Genomic DNA, 15994 nt, shown 5'->3' with positions numbered 1-15994 from the left:
GTGGAGTTCGCATATTATGTTGATTTGATATCATATCTCGCTTGTTGAACCTTCAGGCCTCCGCGGAGCTCCAGGTTACTCCCTGGAACAGGCTCATCATCTCCCCATTGAGATGGACCCTCTCATAGGTCAGTGCACACACATCTCCACAACACACACTTCTGTCTTTGGCTCCAATAATACAGAAATCTGCTGCCCTCTTTCTTTTTTATAATGTGCAGACTTATGATTACCCTAAATGACGGTATCTGTTGTAATTGCAGTCAGTAATAATAATGTTAGGGATATAATTTTGTGTAATCAGATAATGCGGGGCAAGCAGGTCGCTGAGGGGACTGAAGTCAATGCATCACATGACACACTGGGGATTTATATATACATAATGCTGAAACAGGGCTAACTGCACATAAATGACTGACCAGAGAGAGGAATTATGAGGGAAGTTCAGAGTTCATGAGACGGCCGATTAGCTGTGTTGAGTCTGTAACCTCTCGTTAATGCATCAACATTTCTGTGTAGCAAATAACTCAGGCGTGAACAAGCGTCAGATAACGGACTTGGTGGACCAGAGCATCCAAATCAACACCCACTGTTTTGTGGTCACTGCTGATAACCGCTACATCCTGGTCTGCGGCTTCTGGGACAAGAGCTTCCGTGTTTACTCCACTGAAACGGGTTGGTTTTTCTATTATTTATAAAAGATGAGATGAGAGATTTTGAGCAGGAAGTGTGGTGAAGAGATTTTCTTTTAAACACCTTATTGAAGTTGGAATTTAAAATTCTGTCTCATTTTGCATGTTTACGATCGAGAAGAGATTTGCAGGATACAAAGAATTACTGTGTTTGTCATCTTAAAAAAAGTGTCATATTTGTTGATTGTAAATTAAATGTGTTTGTCCCTCCTCTGCACAGGAAAGCTGACCCAGATAGTTTTCGGTCACTGGGATGTGGTGACGTGTCTGGCTCGCTCAGAGTCGTACATCGGAGGAGACTGCTACATCGTGTCAGGCTCCAGAGACGCCACGCTTCTCCTGTGGTACTGGAGCGGACGGCACCACATAATCGGGGACAACCCCAACAACAGTGAGTGTTGACACCATGAGAGGTGGCATGTGTGAATGTCCGCTCCGCTCAGGTGTGTGTTAATGCGTCTCTGTTGTGTCTCAATCTGTTTTTTCCCCAGGCGACTACCCTGCACCCAGAGCGGTCCTGACAGGACACGACCACGAGGTGGTGTGTGTGTCTGTCTGTGCGGAGCTGGGACTGGTGATCAGTGGAGCCAAAGGTTTGTCTGTCTGCTATACGCCTCATTAGAGTAACTGCAGATGTTTAGCCCCATAAAATATCTTTAAAATATTTAACACTGTCATTAGCAGGGCTATAAGCCTGGATAAAATCTTTGATACCATCGTCTGCTCCTCCTCCCTGTCAGAGGGTCCCTGCCTGGTTCACACTATCACAGGGGACCTCCTGAGGGCCCTGGAGGGTCCCGAGCTGTGCCAGCGGCCGCGCCTCATCTCGGTGTCCAGCGAAGGACACTGCATCATCTACTACGAGAGAGGTCGCTTCTGCAACTTCAGCATAAACGGGAAACTTCTGGCACAAATGGAGGTCAACGATTCCACACGGGTAAGCCAAGCTGACAGCAATAGAACCGGAGTAGACCGTGCCCAACACAGTGGACACGTCACGGGTTGCTTCTCTGCACTCCTCAGGCGATCCTGTTGAGCAGCGATGGACAGAACTTGGTGACAGGAGGCGATAACGGAGTTGTGGAGGTGTGGCAGGCGTGTGACTTCAAACAGCTTTACATCTATCCAGGCTGTGACGCTGGCATCCGAGCCATGGACCTCTCGCATGACCAGAGGTAAAACTACTTGATCAGCCCCAGAGGCAGAACAGACACAGAAATATTTAACAGAGCCAGTGACGATAATCCAATCATGCTACTGAAATGTGTTTAATAAAGATGTTTTCACAGATGCACCAAAAAAAAAAAGAAAAAAAGATCATCGTTTCAGTAGTTTGCTTGAATCCCAGCTGACATTTGGCAAAGACAGGTCACACCCTGGACAGGTCTTGGGTTTATTAAAGGGTTAATATCTTGAAACACCATTCCATGTTTTTGGAATGTGGGATTAAACCAGAATCTCACCCAGAGACAACTCCCAAATATGTACCAGGTCAACTGCTAAATTCTACACCACCATGTGGCTTAACATTTAAATCACAATTTTGATAAACTCCATCTGATCCTTTGAAATGTTCTAATATTGAGAGACAGTGTATCTTTGATTTCTCTGTCTTTGTGATTTTTGAGCTGCACCTGTGTCGGATGTTTTTTTTACCGGATGTAATTCTGTGTTTTTCTCTGCCTTTAGGACTTTGATCACTGGAATGGCGTCCGGCAGCATTGTGGCATTCAACATAGACTTCAACCGCTGGCACTACGAACACCAGAACAGGTACTGAGGCGGACAGTGTCAGGACGAGAAGGACGGAGAGGGAGGGACAGGAGGTGGTGCTTTCTGCTGTGGGTCTGCGACACGGGGAAACCACAGGTACCGAGACGAGAGGAAAAACAAGTAGCGGACCTTAGGCTCTATTCCCTTGCGAAGTTCACTTGATTTGAGGATGCGACAGCGCTGGTGGAAAACGGCCTCCTCTGTGCTTACGCGTGTGTGTAAACCCGCACAGACACATAATACCCAGAAGATACACACCAAAACCTGCTTATAAAATAGAAAGACTGCAGAGTGAGGAGGGAGAGAGCAAGTCGAGAGGACCTGGTAGAGGTCGCTCATAGGCGTACCACCCACTGGACCGGTGTTGCCCGTTCCTGGTACGGCTGATTCGTCACAAATAACTTAAGCTTTGTTTTAATTTCTCTTTTTTAAACTCTTCTTAAATTTGTGTTTCCAGCTTTTTATTTGACGGGACTTCAGTTATTTGTGTGCACAATTGATTAAATCTCCTTCAATGTGTCCAAACGGATTAGAAATGTGAACCAGCCCCACCCACAGCTTTTGAAACCGGTGCTTTTGGCTCAATCTTAAATACACCTTTGAAGAAGAAGAAAAAAGAAAAGAAAACGACCCTGGGGTTATAATTTAATTTTGTTTGATTTCTAATGTTCCTTTTCTTTTGCCCTCAGCGGGGTTATACTCTGATTTTTATGTAAATAAGACTCTGCTACCTTCAGAGTCTACACTTGTTCTTTCACTACACAAATTGCGCTTATCACCTTTAATTTATTAATGACTTGCTGTATGTAAAATACTGTGTAATAATTATAACGTTGACAAGACTGATGGTAATAACGGTGGCGTGGAGGATGGTGATTGCTTTGCCCGGAAAGGTGAATGATGAAGATTTGTAGTCATTGCCACCAAGGACGACCACCACAAGACTGACATGATTTCCTTTGTATATTTGGTGATTGTTTTGTCAAATATGTACATATAGTCTTGGTTCAGGCTCGGCGGGAGACTTAAATCAGCTGAAGAAGACTGGAAGCGCAAAGGAAACCTTCACTTACCCACATTTGTTGATTATTAAAAAAAAAAGAAGAATCAAATCAATGTAAAAGTTTGTTTTGTATTTGCACTTTGCACCAATCACATATCATTATTTATTAGCTTGGTTCTTTCTGGTCGGCTGCCATTTTGTTTAGGTCCATTTTCCTACGGGATTATTTGTGCATTGATGTTTGTATTTAAAACGTTGAGCTCATGTGTGATTATAAGTTTTACAACCTCGCAGTTGTAAGCAATATCATGATTCTGTAGCTGATAGAGGCGAGGGCGGGGGGGGGGGTGATCGGAGAGAGGACGAAATGTGAGATGTACTGTATGTGTGAAGCCATCTTGATCAAATGCGCACATGCACATACTCTTATCGACAGGTTCAACCTACGTATCCAAAAAAAGGTTAAATATTTTTGGATCTATGAAACCCTAAAAACTATTGTATTCATGTTTTATTGCAAAGATGTAAAATATGACATGTGTGAGTTGAAAAAAAAAAAAAAAATCATGATAAGAAAAATAAAATATGCAAAGAATTTGATGACTTGACTTCTTATTGGTCACGAATGTTGTTTAACTGAAAGATACGTCTAATCCATTCAGAGGGTTTTGTGTTTTTTTGTTTTTTTCCAGACCACAGATTAAAATGATTCATGTGGAATTGAAAAGAGGAAACCACAAAATATAAAACATTTAAAGTGCCTTTGAGTTTGAAAGATTGAATTAGTCTTCAGCAATTCTTCTGCAGCTGAAGAAGAAGATCCACCGTGAGAAAATATCAAGAGATGGTAGATGGAACATTTGCTCCTTTTGTGTTAATTTGCTGATTTAATTGATGTATTAAACATACAAGACAAAAAGAAAAACACTCTTGATTATATTTGAAATGGTACATTTTCAACGCTATCTCTTTACCCAAAGATATTATTAGATTTGCTTTATGAGGATTTAAATGTATAAAAGCTGACGGGACGACTTATTGAAAGTTTACACTGAAGAAAACCTTTGGGATTTTTTTTGGGGGGGAACAATGCAGAGTTCTTTGTGCAGTGACAGATATAAGTTTGTTTCCTCCCACTGTGTTCTTTAGAGTTTATTGGATTTCCTGAAAACATATGAAAAAAAGACGAGTTGAACCTTCTCCACTTGAGTTTTGTGTCGTTTGTCACACTGTCAAATAAACTCCATCCCGACATTACTTAAACAAAATTGATGCATTTTGAAGAGGAGCAGCCGTCGCCTCGGCTTTAAGCAGATCAGCCGACATGTGAGCCGACAGGCAAGAGGAGGTAATCCGTCACGCCGGCGGATTCGTCTGTCAGGACTCGAATTTCATCTTGTAATTTATGCCCCCTTTTGACCCGGTGCGTCTGTAGCTGCTGTCGCAGGGAGCCTGTCTGTCACCTGTCTGCAGCCTTCGTTTCATTCTCACCTTCACATACACTGCATCACTCCTGTCATCACCTTTTTGCACATTTATTCCCTCGGGTTTGTGCCCCAGTTTAACCCTTCCAATCCCAAATTTTGCACGTCTTCAGTTATCTCTGTGCAAAGCAACGGCCTTTAATTTCTGTTCTGATATATTAACCAATATATACATAGCATATGGAGACGTACAATACAAATCCTCTCTGTAATGCAACAGTATTTCTTCTTAAATGAACACAAGTACAGTTGAAGAGATGGCACAGAAATGAGGAGGGGAGATAATATTTCCTCGTTATGATTTTCCCCTGCAGAAGGGGAAACTGCTCCTCGGGTTCATTTGTCTTAATTTTGGAAGAACGGCTCAGAAGGGTCTCATCACTTTCACCCCTCAAGACCCCTCCATCACATGGTGAGTCTCAGTACGTCTTCCTCGTATCACATTATCATGCTCAAGTGCGCCATCCCGTCTCCCTCAGGTGGAGAGAGAAGAAATGGTTGACCTCTGTGACGAGATGCTGCAGATCTCCATGTTGGTGAAGGAGCTTCCCCCCTCGCTGCTGCAGTCCGGGACCGACGAGGACGAGGAGATTATGTTCTTCAGCCTGTGGAGGGAAATGATGAGCAGCGTCAGCAGGAACACCAGCAGGCCGAGGAAGAGCCACACGTAAACATAGACGTTGCCCTGGTGTCCTGGGGAAGAGGCGGCGGCGGCCGACGTGGAGGCGGACGTCAGTGAGAATCGGAGGAAAGTCCCGTTGTCCGCTGAAGAGATTCCAGTGTCATTGTGTTGCAATGGGGCGTCCATCCCTGACATCCTGGCTGACGTTTCACCACAGGATCGAAGGGAAGAAAAAAAGACGAGACGTGTGAGATTCATTGTGAAACAACAGACACACACATCATTCATTATTTGAATAACCTTTGTGGGTTAAAGTTCTTTTGTCTCATGCTGAAGCTGCCAGAAATGTAGTGTTTCCCCTCCAGGACTTCTCAACACGGCAGATGCTTGCTGACACAAGAGCTTTCACCCACATCCTCACATTCCCTCAAAGCAGCCTTGGCTGGAGATTAGAAGGAAAACAAAAAGCCATTCTGGTTTTATGATTTCAGGCCAACATTTCACTTCAAGGGGCGAACAGACTTCTATCAGATAACAGTAGTGAACAATAATGATTTGTTTGGTCGTCTCGGAACAACAGATGGGGCTTTGAGAAAACTTACTAACCACCAAATTGGCTTATACACACTGTTACTGACACACAGAAGAAATACTGCAATGCCCCGAATCACAGATATGTAACTTTGATCCTCCTGAGGGCCTCAGAATTTTAATTATAGTATCAGAGAGCCACAATAATACAACTTTGATGAGATATGTTTCACTTCACAGCCATTCTATATTACTGTAAACACAGTATTAATAACTGCTATATGGTTTAATTGTTGGTATTATTGCTTTATTTTTCTCATCACCTTGTTCTATCATTCATTCGCTCATCTTTCTTTGAAAATTGACCTTGTGGCACATGCACACACTGTATGGTTCACTCAGGGACGCCCAATGCCCCCAAAACATTTCTATCTTTAATAACACAAGGCAAAATTGTGACGAAACACTTCGCCCGCATATGAGAACTACGGGTACTCATTATGTAAAAATGACTTACTGTATACCTCTAATTAATTTGTATCTACTTGTAAAGGTAATAATTGATTGATTTTGGGTAGGCTGCACAGCACAGTTAAAAGTGCCTCACATGTCCTATGAGTTGCCAGCTGCCTAAGTGACTTTATTCGTCCCACCAAGGGGAAATTCAGTTTTACATGAGCTCAAATCAAACAGTGAGGCACAGAGGAGGTACTGCAGGGTGAAAAAAACCCAAGAGAAATCAAACTGAGAAGGTTTTCTTTTGCCGATTATCTGATTTACTTTTTGTTTTACAATATATTCATTTTCTAAAAAAAATGACAAAGGAAAGTGTAAACAAACTTTACACTTTTTTTTTTTTTACCATAAATTAAACTGGATGGAACTGGGTGAATAATTACAGCAGTGTTATCAGAAAACAGACCATCAACGACAGTAAGGGTTTTTCAGTTCACACAGAGCAGAGTGACAACCGCATGTTTGACCAGCAGAGGGCGTAATGGCCCCACTCAGTGCCTGTGTGCCTCCGAGCCTGCATGGGGCTGTGCAGTTGAGAAAAATGAAGGCGTCCTTATCAGATGAAATTAAACTCCTCATAATCAGCTTTCACAAAGACAGCTGAGAGCCAGTCCTCCTCCACAGTGTATTAACTCTGATAATAATGTTTCGTCACAAGTGTCTGTGGCTGACTGGAAGATACTGGAGGCCATTGTCTTATCAGGAGATCCACCGGGTTTTGCATCAGTGAGGGACACAGACGGAGGAGACACGAGTCTACATGAGGATTGTGTTGTATTCGGGTTCAACTGGCCTCGTGTCTTGACTTGATCTGTGGCAGTGGACGGAGACATTTCAAAGTGAGGCGTGCATTAACTGTAACCAGGATGATGGCAAGAGGTCACCACACTCATCACGGCCTCCTCTCCTCTATCACCCCCCCCCCCCCCCCCCGCCCCCGCTGTATGTATTTTGATATACACACTCTAAACTATTCTTCGAACCTCTACATGATATATAGTATATTTTTGATAGCAGCGCAGTGGAGCAGTGCTTACCATCCGTCCCTCACCGTGAGAAGAAGCCAGGTTTGATTCCAGACAGGGGCCATTCAGTGTTGAGTTTCTCTGACTCCCCTCTTACAATTTCAGTGAGCTAAAACCTTAATAATCTATTTCAGTGTTCCAGATTGTAAACCAAGTACTTCTACAATAAAGACTATATAATAAAATGCTCACTTCATTTATAAAAACAACATTTTACCTTCTATAGTTGTATGCTTTTGAGTTTTTCTTTGGATCAGAAATAATACTCTCGGTGTGGAGTTTGCATGTTCTTGCTGTGTATGCGTGGGGTTTCTCTATGACAGTCCAGAAACAAGCACTTGAGACTAATTGGTGATTTCAAACTGCCTGCGTGTGTAACTGTGACTTGTCCACATTGTGTCCTGCCTTCATGCAAAGTCAGCTGGGATCATCCTCAGGCCAAGAGGACCGGGAGTTGAATAAAGGTTTTAAAGAAGATGAACGGATGCAGCCATGGTAAGTGATGCCAAATCAGTTCCTCTCGACTCTCTGTTCAGGTTTACTTTCCCACTGGGAAATCCGTAATCTCCCACTTCCCGGTTCCATGTGATTGCATCTTTAGTTGTTTTACATAAATCCAGTAATTTTACATCGTACAACAATTTGCACATTGTTTCAGTAATTTTGTCTTGACTTTCTCTTTATTTATTCCCTTCTTTGCTCTGTTGGTTTCTTGTTGGATGCGACATGTGATAAGAACTCTGCTCTCTTTAATTTACGGCCCAACGGCCCTTCAGGGGGACGTACTGCATAATGAGGAGGGATTATTTAGGCTGCGGTGGCTCTGTGATTGCATGCTCTCATGCCTTAACTCTGTTTTCTTGATCAAATATTTCCCGTGGCTGTCCCAGCCAGATGAAAATATGGTCACCCTGCTATTTGTCTTTCTCTTGAGACTCTTTTTAAAAAAAAATAGTTTGAACTAGAGAAAGTGTTGATGTCCGCTGCTCAGGCTCTGCCCTTTCCTCCATCTGCTGTCTCCCTGCAGTGATTCTGCTTCATCGTTTGTCTCTGCCAACACCAATTCATCAACAGGAGGGGGGTTTATTTCCCTCCTGAAATCATCTCACCATCTGGATCGCTGGTATTTTAACCACATTTGAGAGCTCCAGTTGTAATTTTACCCTGGAAGTCTACTTATGCCATTCTGAACCCGTCCCTGAATGGGACACTGTCCCCCCTGCCTGCTGACCCGTCCTCGGATTATTTCACCCTCCTTTTTTCCCCTCACACCTCCTCATCTCATCGACGTGTCCGTGTTCTTCCAGCCTACTCTCTCTCCTGCTCTGTATAGGCTGCCGTCATTAATGGTATGTTGTTTTGAAACCGTGATCAGGCTTGTTCATTGTGAGCTGAAGTGGCTGATAATTGTGCTTAATGATGCTTTTTGTATCCAGGCAACGATGTACGCTCACCTCTTTTTCAAGCTAATCTACTTTAAGAGGGCAGACCATGCAGTCCTGCTGAGTCTGAAGAGGTGAGACACACACACACACACACACACACACACACACACACACACACACACACACACACACACACACACACACACACACACACACACACACACACACACACACACACACACACACACACACTCTCTCTCTCTCTCGCCTACTCACATTAAATACCAATAGTTTCTGTGGGATTAGCTGCGAATGTAGCCCAGAAAATAAGGACTAATTGAAAACAGAAAGTATCTTTAGTATAAGAATTATAAAAGTTAAACCATCCAGCCGTCCGTCAATCTAATCCCGTGTCCCTCTACTTTACACTTCTCAGTGACAGATTGTGGTCCATCACAGCCAAACAGTTTACATTTGACAAAATATTGGATATAAGAATTGACATCTCTAACTGGCCAGAAGTCTTGGGGAGTTTCCTCCAAAAGCATCCACTCACCGGCTTCACCTTTGATTCTTTTCCCTTTTTTCTTTTCGTTTGCAAGCATAGTCTCTGTTTGTTCTGCTTTTATTACAAAACTCTGAACTACACACAGTACCATGTTTTTTTCCAAAAAATACAAGTTTTATTCAGTTCGTTGTTGTGCTAAACGAAGGTGAAGTTCACACCCGAGACCAGTTAAATACTGGATCAAAAGAGGAAGAGGGGGGGAAAAAAAGCATGTTGTTCAGTGTGACGCACATTCTCTGACATAACATGGAAAACAAAGCTGCTTGCCTGGTCGCACTGTTGCAGTGCATGTGGGATAATTGTGCTGATATTTTTACCTGTTACGAGCTCAATAACTTCTTAAAATAACATACAAAAGGAGTCAAATCAACACACTTCAGCGACAGTCAATTCAGTCAAACTGGTTTCTGATGGTCCTCCTGCTGGTTTGATGTGTTTCCGAGTTCAGATGGCATCAATCAAATGTGTTCTAATAACATTAAATCTGGCAGGGATGATACAACTTTATCCCTCCCCGTCCAGCGTCACATGAATAATTTGAAGAGTGTGTCTGGTGCCTTTGCTTCACGCCGACTCTCTGGCAGACCCACCACTGCTGCATGATAACACACAGGTCATCCACTGTTTGCTGTGTGGGATTCTTCCTGGGAACGCTGCCATCGACACCTCATCATGCGGCTAATGCCAAGTTTCATCACTTCAATTCTTAGTCGTGTGTCCTCAGGTTACTTCGATTTATATAAATGAAGAAGACGCGCGACCCCTCCAATTAATGATGCCACAGTGTGCAGAATGGCGACGAAATGGATTCCAGCAAAAGCAGGATACAGTTTACACTCAGTACTTCTGAAACCTTAAGTCACAACTGAGAACTATACAATCGGTTTCAATCCTTCTTATCTGCAAAATCCTTAATACATTTCTTCTTTTAAAATATTCATATCTACAGTCTCATTTTGTAGCTTTCTTTATCTGAGAATGCAGATATTGTATACAGAAAAATCAAATGCCTGTCATTGACAATCCAATTTAACGCAATAAGAAAATAAACTGCCATTCCAGGAGTCATTTTATTGAAAAAACTTATACTTTTACTTCATTCATTTTTAACAACAGTAACGGTACGTCTCCCTGTAATTCAGTATAATATTGTATTTGAGCACACTTTTAAATAATAATAATTATAATTAATAATAATAATAATGCATTTTTTGTATGAAATCTCAATGTGCAACAAAAAGTTGTAGTTAAAACAGAAACATTGGTAAAAACATGTTAGAATAATTTCTGAATCATGTAATTTTCACAAATTACAATTCTTCCAGTTGACCGAGCTGACTGTGTTTGTTTTGTTATGTGAGCCAAGAAACTACCCTACATCACTTTTGTACAACAGAGGAAATAACCAACCAGCGACCTCGGATCAAGGTCTACTTTATTACACCCGGGGAGCGTTGTTTTCCACCTGCAGTGGTGACACGGTTACCACACAAACAGAATTACCAGACAAGACACAACGTCGCATTCAGCGATCATCCGGGGTTAAATTAGTGGGACCGGGGAGCAATAGAAATAGCATCAGATGGAATTATTTAAAAGGCCGATAACGCCAGCGACGAATTAATTCTTCATCGTGTTTGTCCTGCACTTTAAAGATCATATCTGCAGCCACACGATAGACTCGACTTCATCTCTTGTGGAATTTGTGGCTCCTTTGTTTGTCTCGATTTCACTGAGTTGTAAAGTTATTTGCTCTTGAGTCTCCAACAAAAGCCTGGTTTTATCTTCAGCTGCGGCATAACCCTCACATTAGGCTGTTGTCTCTGTCGCGAGAGCAAATATTCTTTAATAGTTCAGTAAAGCAGTTTTCGTCTAAACATTTAACCTTGTATTGATTAAGACATTAGACGTAGTAACTCCCCTATTTATTCTCTTTTCTTGCAAACTAATGATTGTAGATTTAACATTGGAGTTATAATGAAGTGTGCTTAAACATGGGCTCATATAACAAATATCGTAAGCTTCTAAAGGTTTACTGTGGATATTCTTTGAGGGAAAAACACATTCAATTGTAATACTGGTACACAGTAGTATGTAGCCAATTCTACACAAAAATCAAGTGAACAATATTTTCAATTTGGAGATTTATTTAGGCCCAAAATAGAAAGTAATGTGGAATCTCCAATCTCCAATGTGTTCTAAATGGCTCTTAGGTGTATTTATTCAGTCTAAATACAGTTTTTTGAAAATGGTAAGATGTGATAAGATACAGAAATGCTCATTTCTAGTGACAATAATAAAGTAATTATTTGCAAATACCATTATAAAGACTTTTAGCAGCTGAACCCAGCACGAAACACATTGCAATGATATTCCATTTTAACTTATAAAAAACTTTAAATGTTTTAATAACAGTGATTCTGATAGGTTTTACAACCAATTCTATTACATGTTACTGGCCTAAAACTACTTTATTTCAACAAGTGCCCTATAAGGGATTATGGAGTTTTTTCGGTTTTATGCCAAAATGCCAAAAATGTGAATATTCAATGTGAACATCTGCACTTGCTTTCTTAAAATACTTTTCTAGAGTTTAGATTTAAACATGAACATTTTCATAATAGTTTTTATGCATGACGTTCTGCAGTAAAACCATAAAAACCGTAACAAAGGATTTACGAGCTGATGTTACTGAATCTCTGTAAAGCTCGATGATGTTTGCTCTTCAAACATTACAGAATGAGTCTGCCACTGTTTTTAAGGTTAAACAGACGTTACGCTTGCATTTCTTGCGGTCAGTTTCCATCAGAGGACAGAAGTCTTACACACTCAGACTCACTCAGGTGGATCTCGGGGCTCCTCCACTTCCCCTCTGAGCAGCTGTTCAAAATTCAGCCTGTCCTCCACTGTTGGACAGCCTGTCCAACGACTATTCAAGCTGCTTGTTTGCTGCTCCTCTGAGAGGACAGACATCACTTGTCAACTCCTTTAACTACATCACATAGAAGAAGTCTCTTCCCCTGACTGCCAGTCAGGGTTGTATGGAGTTTGAGTATTTTGAGGCGGTTCTGCCTTTCACGCTTCTTATTCCCCTGCTCCCTCTTGAGCCCTCCAGCCTTCAGCTCTTCAGTAGCTTCTTAAAGGAGTGTGTTGCCTTTTCACTCCCAGATGTGACTACATCCTGATTATATATTTCAGCCTTTTCCAAGTCAGTGCCAGCTTTTGGGCTATGTCAAGAGCCTATATTTTGCACAGTTCTTTGCTGCACCTTCTTCACACTGATTTGCCTTTTCAACTATTTCTCTGGATGACTTTTGCAGCTTTCCTCTCTTTCTGCTGCACCTCTGGCCCTACAATCTTGAATTGAGCATGTGTTTCATGCCCCATTATTCTGTATCTGAAGATGGAAAGCCAAAGTCCTCACCTCTTTTTTTTTTTTTTTTGCACAATCTCTGCAAGTCCCTCCACCAACAAACTCATCCTATGCATGTGGAGTACCAAACTCCTCCAGCGACACGGTGCCACTTTCTCATTCGGTCACTAGACCGACGCCCTCCATCATATTCTCATTATGTCTCTAAAATGTCAATGTTGCATGTGTATTTTTATTCTGTCCACATTGTTATTGTGCAGCGTTGTTTACTTTTTGTAGTGACGATGCTCCTATGAGGCTCATATTTATTCAATCAAATGAGAACTTGGTATTCAGGGTTTTTTCTTAATGTCATTCTTCTTATCATAATTCCCAATTTACAGACAAACAGTTTCAAATTTAAATCCTCTATTATTTGTTATTGAAGCCTTGAAATCTCAGTGCCAGAAAACAATGCTGTCCACTTGTGGGAATCTACTAATCCGGCGTGAGCAGGTGTTTACTGAAATCCAAACTTCCCAGTGAGACGCGTTCTGTTCTCCACTCTCTTCTGGTGTTCGCCGTTCACTTCATGAATAACGGATGAGATCTATGTGTGGCAAAATGTCATGGCATTTGAGCTATATTCTCTCGTGTGTGTGTGTGTGTGTGTGTGTGTGTGCATATTTTCTAATACTGTGTTCATACCAGATGCCTGAATAAACAAAGGGAAACAGTCGAAAGCAGAAATACCAGGGGTATTCATTCATAATCATGGACATATCGCATGTGAAAATACCACTTTGAGTTTACACACACACACACACACACACACACACACACACACACACACACACACACACACACACACACACACACACACACACACACACACACACACACACACACACACACACACACACACACACACACACACACACACACACACACACACACACACACGCATCCAAATCCAAAGAGAATTTCAGCTCAAATATCAGATTGCCTGCCTGCATTTCAAGCATGGTAAATATCTCACATCTCATATTCTAAGTCGGAGATCTGCTGAAAACTGAGCATGAATTTCAAATCGCTCCCGCAGCCCAAAGTAGAAAGTCCTGGTAGAGGTCAAAGATAAGTGGGAATGATGAAAGGTTAAAGTAAGTGTGGAAGCTTCAATATGCATTACATGCTCATATTTTATCCACTATTCCAAATCACGAGATGAATTTCTCTCCAGTTTTGACTATTTTAATACGCCTTCATGTCCAGAAAAAACTCAAATCACAGATATAAATGATCCAGTCGTTTATGAATGAAACTCCACGTTAAAAAAATGAAAGAAAGAAGGAAACACGAGTGAAATTGGGGTTGAAGCGACAAACTGATGTTTTTATTCATCACTTTAACATTTGAATGACAAAATCTCACAGCACACCTGAGAGCACTCGAAGCTGCTCCCGGGGTCGAGCACCGCTGTTCAGCTGTTCGACCAATTCTCTCAGATGTCCAGAGCATGACAGTGAGGATTTTGAGAGGCCAAACTGAAATGGGATCTAAAATGTGTTGCAAAAGGCCTTGTTATGAGCAGCAGTCAGGTAGCACAAGTTTAAATCAGAGCAGACGATCAGACAGTGATCGTTATGGGGAGTAGGATGCGCTGGACTCTTTTCTTTTGGGGGGGGGTTGGGGGGACTGGCTACTGTAGATAATGAGCCTTTAGGCTTTGATGTTTCTGTGCGTGCAAGAGTCTGTTAGTTGTTCATCCCTGTGGTGAAGTGTATTTCTGCGCCTCGTTCTCATATTTGTTAATTCCTCCTGATACTTCTGAGTGCAGTTGTCGATAATTCCGATGCCGACTCGGTGTCAGCGTGCGGCTCATTTACTCTGATTGTGATGAGGAGAGTGAGTCACGTATCGTTTCGAACACATGAAACACAAACAAACCATCTTCTTCTCTTAAGACTGAAATAACTCATGTTTTAGTTTTGATGTACAATTGCCTCACTCCTCAATCATCACTCATCACTCCTCACTCACACCTCATCTTTTCTCCCACTTCCATATATATTAATGCTCATTTCTAAAGTCAGTGAATGATACAGGTATGAATTCTCTTTGATTTACCCGAACAAACACATTCAGCATATTTTTCTTCCCTCGTCTGCCTTTATTATTTTGCCACCTTTGATTGTAATAGTAGTTCTGCTCCTGTGCTCCACACAATGTTAAACCTCTCAATGAACTTGATGCTGAAAAGATCCATTTGAGGTGAATACTGACTCTTTGCACTCAGCAGGAGTCCCCCTCGGTTAATATCAGGTTATTCTCCTCAGCTTGAAGCATTCAATAAAAAGCAGCTTGAAGCATCAGCAGCACACGTTGATTTATTAGAGACAAAGGAACAGTTACAGACCTTTTCTATGTGTGAGGCAGCTGCTCCTCGCTCATGTCGCACAGAAATCCATCCCACGTTTGGGCTTTCAGTCGAGCAAACCAGATCTGTTGCCCCTGAGATCTTTCCTGGCCGTTACACTCTCTCTCTCTCTCTCTCTCTCTCTCTCTCTCTCTCTCTCTCTCTCTCTCTCTCTCTCTCTCTCTCTCTCTCTCTCTCTCTCCCTCTCTCTGAATGAACTCACACACATGCATACAAACGGCCTGTAACGGAAGCTGGAACTAATGAATGATACTGATGGAGGTTTTGTTTTTTTTTGCTCCTTCAAAACTGGTGAAGAAAAAAAACGAGAACGGTTTGAAATGGAAAGAAGTGAGGTAGTCGAGCTCATCCTCGTCCCTTCCCCTCTCTCAGACTCCCGCGTCTCCTCCCTCTCACTCTCACTCTCTTTCTCTCTGCTTGCTCGTCACCTCCAATGCTGAAAACTATCCGTGGGTCTCTTACAGATGTTCATTTTCAGAGTGCAGATTGTAGGCACATTTTTAAAAAAAAAACCTACACCAACAGTGCAATAAATGCTCTTTTGGACATTATCGCTACATAATATGAGCCTTTGTGTTTCCCTGCCTTTGCCCCGACCTTCTCTCT

At 42.0% G+C, this 15994-nt stretch overlaps 2 protein-coding genes across 5 annotated transcripts in view; one reads left to right on the top strand and one right to left on the bottom strand.

Moving 5' to 3' along the window:
- Window positions 1–4016, top strand: part of nbeaa (neurobeachin a) — an 88801-nt gene extending 84785 nt beyond the window's left edge. For all 4 annotated transcript variants that reach the window (XM_080483933.1, XM_080483936.1, XM_080483935.1 and 1 more), the window contains 7 exons: window positions 57–128; window positions 520–675; window positions 913–1083; window positions 1184–1285; window positions 1433–1629; window positions 1716–1867; window positions 2382–4016. In XM_080483933.1, the coding sequence (XP_080340059.1) occupies window positions 57–128; window positions 520–675; window positions 913–1083; window positions 1184–1285; window positions 1433–1629; window positions 1716–1867; window positions 2382–2472 (941 nt within the window). In that variant the 3' untranslated portion in view covers window positions 2473–4016. The remainder of the gene's footprint in view (window positions 1–56; window positions 129–519; window positions 676–912; window positions 1084–1183; window positions 1286–1432; window positions 1630–1715; window positions 1868–2381) is intronic.
- A 1411-nt stretch (window positions 4017–5427) lies between these two features.
- sertm1 (serine rich and transmembrane domain containing 1) lies at window positions 5428–5769 on the bottom strand (the record flags this gene model as incomplete). The annotated part of the gene is made up of 1 exon (XM_080484090.1): window positions 5428–5769. One exon carries the CDS (start codon window positions 5767–5769, stop codon window positions 5428–5430), a length of 342 nt encoding a protein of 113 aa, XP_080340216.1.
- Between the last annotated feature and the right edge of the window lie 10225 nt (window positions 5770–15994).

Source organism: Lipophrys pholis, assembly GCF_963383615.2.
Source record: "Lipophrys pholis genome assembly, chromosome: 16".
In the NCBI taxonomy this organism is placed as follows: domain Eukaryota; kingdom Metazoa; phylum Chordata; class Actinopteri; order Blenniiformes; family Blenniidae; genus Lipophrys; species Lipophrys pholis.
This window is presented reverse-complemented; position numbering and strand designations above follow the sequence as displayed.